Here is a 7938-nt window from a genome sequence, read left to right as displayed (position 1 = left end):
CGTCGCAGCCAATAATCCCGTCCCCTGACACCGCCGTTCCAATCAGTTACGTCTCGCACCGGCCCGGCCAATCGGTGCCCTGGACCGGCGCGCCCCGCCCTCTCCCGGCGGGGTCTGGACAGAGGCGGCCGCGGCCGAGGGCTATGAGGCGGGGGAGACGGGGCAGGCCCCACCTCCTTTGTCCTCCCTGCCCTCCTATTGGTCCGAGTGGGGGGCCGGGGCCGGACACCGGCGCCGGGCCGGAGCGGCGCGGCTCAGGCTGCGGGAAAGCGGCGCGCGTGCAGTCGGGTGGGTGCTCTGGTCCACAGGCGAGCTCGAGCAGCCAACCCCGGGCGCGTCGGGGCCATGGACGGCCTGAGCCAGCGCATGGAGCGCTTCCTGGAGCAAAGGAACCTGGTCACCGACGTGCTGGGTGCGCTGGAGGCCAAGACCGGGGTGGAGAAGCGGTATCTGGCTGCAGGTGAGCCGTCGGCGCTAGCCCGTTTCGCCGACGGGCACACCGAGGCCATGGGCCCAGGGGTCGCAGACCGGACTCCCTCCCCGGCTACGGGGTCCGGTCCGGCCGGTGGAGCGCGCGGGGTGACCGGGACCTCGCGGTCCGCCCGCAGCCCCTCCATTGCCCGCGCCCTGCGACCCTGCTCCCGGGCCACCCCTCTCTAGCTTCCGCCCCTGGCCGCCCCCCACCGCCTCCTTCCGGGCGCTGGGTGCCTGCCATGCCGAAGTTCGGTTCTTCCAGTTGCCCAGTAGCCCCGGAGGGGTCGGGATGCCAGTGTCCTGCGCATTTCGCCGTCCTCCTCCCCCCGTGGACCCCGGCCTGGCTGCAACAGTAGAGATCTTTCCGTTTTTCTGGGGGGAGGCTCCAGGCGGGGAGGGGAACGGACCGTCCTGGGGGGCTGCCCAGGACCCTCCTCCTTTCCTCCTCTTCTCCTGCCCTAGCTCACCTTCCGCCGGCTCAGTGGCTTAGTGCCACCGCGCGTAAATATTTGTTAAGACGGAGTTGGGTTGTCTGACGGCTGTGATGTGGGGAGGTTGGACTGGGGCCCACAGAGCCGGAGATCCAGGCACCCCGATTGTGACTCCATTACAGTTCTTCCGGGACTTTCACCCTTGGTGACGCTGCGCTCCCCTTCCCCTTTCCAAAACTCTAGCAAGAGCATGTAGTAAGCGCTTCTTAAATGCCTCCCTCCCCACCTTTAAAACTTTTTTTTGAGACCGAGTCTTGCTCTGCTGCCCAGGCTGGAGTGCAGTGGCGTGATCTTGGCTCACTGCAACCTCCGCCTCCTGGGTTCAAGCGATTCTCCTGCCTCAGCCTCCCAAGTAGCTGGGATTACAGGTGCACGCCACCATGCCCGGCTAACTTTTGTATTTTTAGTAGAGACGGGGTTTCACCATGTTGGCTAGCTGGTCTCGAACTCCTGGCCTCAGGTGATCCGCCCACCTCGGCCTCCCAAACTGCTGGGATTACAGGCGTGAGCCACCTTGCCTGGCCTAAAACTTTTTAAAATTAACTTTTTTAAGAGACAGGGTCTCACTATGTTACCCAGACTGGTCTCAAACTTCTGGGCTCAAGCGATCCTCCTGCATCAGCCTCCCAAAGCTCTGGGATTACAGGTGGGAGCCACTGCACCCAGCCTTTCTTCCCTTTGTGTGGTGCTCCCAGCCCCACTGGCTCTGCCTTCTCTTCCAGGAAGCTCTGCGGAATGACTCACAAGGCCTTGCTCTGGGCCTGGGGTGTTCTGGGTGAAGGACAGTGTCACTTTGTTGAGCACCTTCTGCAGGTGGATCCCAAGAGTCCAGTTCCCCTCCAGTTTTCCCACCATCTGGGGGTTCCCATGCCAGGCAGCCCCAGAACAGTCTGAAATCTGTGCCTAGACCCTGGAGGTCCCCAGGTGCCTGGTCGCATGTGCAGCGCAGCAGGTGGCATGGGCATGGCCCGGCTGTGCCTGCCTCTGGGAGCAGGTCCCTGACCTCTGCCCCCCCTTTCCACATCCCTGGGGCCAGTGGGCAGGAATTTAGGTCATAGAGCGCCCAGGAGGCAGGCAGCAGGGAGGGGCTGGCTGGGGCACTTTGTCACCAGAGAGGAAACTGAGGCACAGGGAAGCAGGGGCTGCCACTGTGCCTGTTCTGTCTGAAGCATACACCCCTCCACCCCGCCCACCCCCAGTCCCATCTGCTGCTAATCGTGGGGGCTGGGCCTCCCTCCACAGTTCTGATGTCCAAGGTCATCCTCCCGTCGCTGAAGCTGCAGGAAAAGGGATTTAGGGGAGGGACGCCCTGGGAGAGTCACTCCTCCCCACAAGCCAGGCCCGGGGAGAGATGGCATTCCCTCATCCCCCCTCTCCCACCTCCTTTAAATCGACAAATCCCACACCCCTGGGTAACACACGAAGAAACAGAGGAGACAGTGACTGGGAGGCCACACAGCCTCCTGGGACCAGCTGGGGGACTCCTCCTACCCCTGACCTCGGGTGCTTTTGGATAAAGACTAAAGCAGATGGGAGGGGCTGGGGGAACTTGGGCCTCTGCCCTTTGGTCCAGAAGTGGCCTGTATCTCACTCTGCAGATAGCAGCCCCAGGGGAGGAGGAAGGAGGCTGTCCAAGCTCTCTGGAGCACAGAGGTTCCCTGTGTGACCTTGGGCAACACCCACCCACCCCCAGTTCTGGATGTTGAATGAGATAATTCAGGGAAAGCACAAAACCTGGCACACAGTAGGTGCTTAATAAATGCAGCTGTCGTAATCATTCTTTTCAGAGCCAGGTTCAGGATTGGGGCTGAGCTGGACACACACACACCCACGTTTTTCTCTGAACACCCGCCTTGCTGGGACTGTGTTATAGTTGCCTGAAGGCACTTAATAAATGTGCAGAAAGGCTGATGGCGGTGGCTCACCCCTGTAATCCCAGCACTTTGGAAGGCCGAGGCGGGCGGATGACCTGAGGTCGGGAGTTTGAGACCAGCCTGGCCAATATAGTGAAACCCCGTCTCTACTAAAAATACAAAAATCAGCTGGGCATGGTGGTGCGCTCAGCTGCTCAGGAGGTTGAGGCAGGAGAATCGCTTGAGCCCAGGAGGCGGAGCTTGTAGTGACCTGAGATTGCGCCACTGCACTCCAGCCCCGGCGACAGAGCAAGACTCCCTCTCGAAAATAAATAAATACAAATAAACGTGCAGAAAGGCGTGCTCTCTGTTAACTTGTAACCATAGGAGGCAGGGGCCATTACTACTCCCACTTACCAAGGGGGAAACTGAGGCTCCATGCAGCCACAGCCTCCCTCAGTGCCAGCTGGCGAGTACACAGCCGACCAGAGGGCTCTCCGCCACCTGGGGGATCAAGATGCTGGGGTTTGCTGCATCCAAGACAGGGGGTTCTCAAAGAGGGTAGCCCTGCCCCCCACCCTGCCCCAGGGGACACTGGTGATGTCTGGAGATATCTGTGGTCGTCATGACTGGGGAGCTGATGGCATGGAGTGGGCAGAGGCCAGGGACGCTGCTCAGCACCCTGCAGTGTCCAGGACAGCCACTTCCCCCTCCCCGCCGAAAACAACCAAGAATGACCCAGCCCCGAACATCAGCAGTGCCAAGGCGGAGAAACCCTGCGCTAAGATAACAGATGAAACAGTTGCCTTTCTCAGCTCTAGAATCAAGTCTTCATGACAGCCTGGCCTCCCTTGCAGGTTTCTGCCATCCCTTACATTGAAACACTGGCCTGTTTTCCCAGCACCTCCCACAGGGCCTGGAATGAGATGGCTATCATTGCAGATTACACTTTTTTTTTTTTTTTTTGAGATGGAGTCTTACCCAGGCTGGAGTGCACTGATGCGATCTCGGCTCACTGCAACCGCCGCTTCCTGTGTTCAAGCAATTCTCCTGCCTCAGCCTCCCTCGTAGCTGGGATTACAGGCGCCCTCCAAGTCTGGCTAATTTCTTTATTTTTAGTAGAGACGGGGTTTCACCATGTTGGCCAGGCTGGCCTCAAACCCCTGACCTCAGGTGATCCACCCACCTCAGCCTCCCAAAGTGCTGGGATTACAGGCGTGAGCCACTGTGTCCGACCAGATTACACTTATTCAGTCAGCAAATGTTTTTTTTTTGTTTTTTTTTTGACATGGAGTCTCGCTCTGTCGCCCAGGCTGGAGCGCAGTGGCGCGATCTCGGCTCACTGCAGGCTCCCCCTCCCAGGTTCACGCCATTCTTCTGCCTCAGCCTCCCCAGCAGCTGGGACTACAGGCACACACCGCCATGCCCAGCTAATCTTTTGTATTTTTAGTAGAGACGGGGTTTCACCGTGTTTGCCAGGATGGTCTCGTGATCTACCCGCCTCGGCCTCCCAAAGCGCTGGGATTACAGGCGTGAGCCACCGCGCCCGGCCGCAAATGCTTTGTTGGGCAGCTATTCTGCATCCACCCGCACTGTCCAGCGTCGAGCTCCTGCCTGCCCTTGGGGAGCTCTCAACCCCGGTGGGGGACGTGGACACGTTGACCAGTTACAGGCACAAGGCTCGGGGCCTAGGGGCACGATGGGGGATGCACAGGCACATCGGGGGCAGTGGACACATCCTAGAGGCGGCTCCTGGGAGGAGGTGACGGTTGCAGTCTCCGTCGACTGAAAGGAGGCCTGGGTACCGTCGTGGGGGCTCAGTGGGTCCCCGGCCCTGGCCCACCACCGCCTCTCTCCGGCAGGAGCCGTCACTCTGCTAAGCCTGTATCTGCTGTTCGGCTACGGAGCGTCTCTGCTGTGCAATGTCATCGGATTTGTCTACCCCGCATATGCCTCGTGAGTGCACGGCTGGCTGCCCACGTGGGGGGTTCTGGGGGCTCCCGGGCAGCCCCTGACCCTGCTGCGCCCCCCCTCCCCCGCAGAATCAAAGCTATCGAGAGCCCAAGCAAGGACGACGATACTGTGTGGCTCACCTATTGGGTGGTGTACGCCCTCTTCGGGCTGGCCGAGTTCTTCAGCGATCTGCTCCTGTCCTGGTTCCCTTTCTACTACGTGGGCAAGGTGGGCCCTGCCAGGGCGGGCGCAGCCGTGGAGCGCACGGGGCTCGGGGACTCCTGGGAGGCCTTGGGGCCAGAAGGTCTGGAGGATACCAGATGGGGGATGTGAGGGGAAGACTCAGTCCCTTGCCTAGGGAAACGGGTCCTGTCCGGGGGCTGATGGTGGAGGGCCCACCCTGAAGGGTGTCTGATGGTGGAGGGCTCACCCTACAGGATGTCTGATGGTGGGGGCTCACCCTAAAGGATGTCTGATGGTGGAGGGCTCACCCTACAGGATGTCTGATGGTGAGGGCTCACCCTACAGGATGTTTTATGGTGGAGGGCTCACCCTACAGGATGTCTGATAGTGGGGGCTCACCCTGAAGGGTGTCTGATGGTGGAGGGCTCATCCTACAGGATGTCTGATGGTGGAGGACTCACCCTGAAGGGTGTCTGATGGTGGAGGGCTCACCCTGAAGGGTGTCTGATGGTGGAGGGCCCACCCTAAAGGGTGTCTGATGGTGGAGACCCAGGCCTGTCCCAGTAGGATGTCTGATGGTGAGGGCTCAGCCTACAGGATGTCTGATGGTGGAGGGCTCACCCTACAGGATGTCTGATGGTGGAGGGCTCACCCTGAAGGGTGTCTGATGGTGGAGGGCTCACCCTGAAGGTGTCTGATGGTGGAGGGCTCAGCCTACAGGATGTCTGATGGTGGAGGGCTCACCCTACAGGATGTCTGATGGTGGAGGGCTCACCCTACAGGATGTCTGATGGTGGAGGGCTCACCCTACAGGATGTCTGATGGTGGAGGGCTCACCCTGAAGGGTGTCTGATGGTGGAGACCCAGGCCTGTCCCAGTAGGATGTCTGATGGTGGAGGGCTCACCCTACAGGGTGTCTGATGGTGGAGGGCCCACCCTAAAGGGTGTCTGATGGTGGAGACCCAGCTCCTGTCCAGGGTGGGCATCTGGTAGAGGGTGCAGCCCCTCTCCCCACCAGGGGCACAGAGCTGGGTGGGGCCGCGTGTAACTCCTGCCCTGCCCTGCAGTGCGCCTTCCTGTTGTTCTGCATGGCTCCCAGGCCCTGGAACGGGGCTCTCATGCTGTATCAGCGCGTCGTGCGCCCGATGTTCCTAAGGCACCACGGCGCTGTGGACAGAATCATGAACAACCTCAGCGGGCGAGCCCTGGACGCGGCGGCCGGAATAACCAGGAACGGTGGGTGCTCGCAGGCGGCCGGCTGCCTCAGGCCATCTCCTGGGTCTCGACCTGTCTCTCTCCACGTTGCCTCCCTTTCTGACTTTGACCGCCCACTGTCTGGCATCTTGGCCACCCCCTCTCACTGTCTGCCTCTCTCTCTCACGCTTCCGGGAACCAGTCTTGCAGGCCCTGGCCCGTAGCCGGGCAGGCGTCACCCCAGCGGCTGTGGCCGGGCCCTCCACTCCCCTGGAAGCTGACCGTACGTAACCCCTGTGGGGAGATAGGAGCTGTGTGTGCATGTGTGTGTGTGCATGTGTTTGAGCGTATGTTTGCTGTGTGCACGTGTTATTGTGTGTGCATGTTTTGTCATGTGCAAGAGAGTGTGTGTGCATGGGCTCAGGTGTATGGTGTATTAGTGAGCAAGGGAGTGAGCATGTTTTCTCACGTGTGCATGTGTGTGTGCGCCCACGTGTGCATCTGAGTGTATGTGTGACCACGTGTGCATCTGTGTGCGTGTGACCACGTGTGCACGTGTGTGTGTGAGTGCGTGTGTATGTGTGCATGGCTGCACATGTGCGTGCTCTGTGTGCACCCCTCTGCATGGCTGACCATGAAAGCGCGCATGTGGTCGACACCGTCTCTGCTGAGGGTGGCTGCCTGGCCCCTCGACTTTCCCTGCTCACTACCAGTAGCCTCAGTCCCGCCTGCGAGCAGCTCAGTGGAGCCCAGGCCTGCCTCACCGCCCTCCCCCGCCCACCCCTCTCTCTGCAGTCAAGCCAAGCCAGACCCCACAGCCGAAGGACAAGTGAAGCAGCCCCCTGGGCCTCGCAAGGACCTCCTGGCTGGTGAAGAGGGGGCTGTGCCAGGCTCTCAGGCCTCCACAGAGTCTTCAGCACATCCCCCGCCAGCAGCCCCCGCCAGTCCCTCGGATCCAGGCAAGACCCTGGAGGTCTCCTTAAATGCCACCTCGGGCAAGTCCCAGTCCCAGTCCTCGGCCACCCCCAGCTCTGGATCCCAGGGCCAGCTGCCCTCCGGCTCTGGCCGTGGCTCCCGCCTGTCCAGCAAGGCCCAGGGCCAGCGTCGGGCACGGGGCAGCTCCCACTGGTCTCGGCAACGCACCCAGCCGCCTGGTACTTCCTCCGGCCCCTCCCAGTCAGCCCTCCCGTCCTCGGGGCCCCTGCAGCCACCCAACGTCACCTCCAGCCCGGTCTCACCCGTGGTCCAGTCTCCCAGCAGCAGCAACATCCCCACGCAGCCCCCCAGCGAGCCCTCTGGCGAGCCAGAGGACGCAGCCCCCAAGACCAGCGGACAGCGCCAGAAGCAATCCTCGAAACAGCCTGCCAACAGCGCCTCAGTGCCCGAGCTGGTCCCCTGCCACTCCGGGACCTCTCTAGAGTACACTTCGGAGTCCACCACCGAGATCACCTGCAGCTGGCCTCACCACAGGCCCCCGTGCCTGCGGCACTACTGGTGCCTGCAACACCTGGCCTGCTAGGAGGCTCCAATAAAGCTAACCCAGACCAGACCTGCGCGCCACGTGTGCCGGGGGCCTGGGGGAGGGGCTACGAGGGCACCGTCCCATTTAATCAGGCATGAATCCCAGCTGTGCCGACCAGCCCCATAATACAGATGAGGAGACTGAGGCCCAGAGGTTAATTCACCCACTCAAGGTCCACCCACATGGCTAGGATGGGTGCAAGCACCAGAAATGCTTGTCCTTGACCACAGTGCTTTCTCTCCTCCCGCCCGAACTAGTCTGGCCTATT

General features: G+C 61.2%; 1 protein-coding gene across 2 annotated transcripts; it reads left to right on the top strand.

Moving 5' to 3' along the window:
- The first annotated feature begins 99 nt into the window (after positions 1-99).
- On the top strand, positions 100-7697 carry REEP6 (receptor accessory protein 6). Of its 2 annotated transcripts, XM_030796725.1 has the most exons (6): positions 100-460; positions 4681-4774; positions 4861-4999; positions 6022-6190; positions 6351-6431; positions 6944-7697. In XM_030796725.1, the coding sequence occupies exons 1-6, from the start codon at positions 346-348 to the stop codon at positions 6979-6981; spliced, it is 636 nt and encodes a 211-aa protein (XP_030652585.1). In that variant the 5' UTR covers positions 100-345; the 3' UTR covers positions 6982-7697. The 2 variants fall into 2 exon arrangements, with proteins under 2 accessions (XP_030652585.1, XP_030652586.1); XM_030796726.1 differs by lacking the exon at positions 6351-6431.
- The last annotated feature ends 241 nt before the right edge of the window (positions 7698-7938 follow it).

The sequence above is a fragment of the Nomascus leucogenys genome, chromosome 17, assembly GCF_006542625.1.
Source record: "Nomascus leucogenys isolate Asia chromosome 17, Asia_NLE_v1, whole genome shotgun sequence".
Taxonomy (NCBI): Eukaryota; Metazoa; Chordata; class Mammalia; order Primates; family Hylobatidae; genus Nomascus; species Nomascus leucogenys.
Note: the sequence above shows the minus strand (reverse complement) of the source record. Positions and strands in the feature narration are given on the sequence as shown.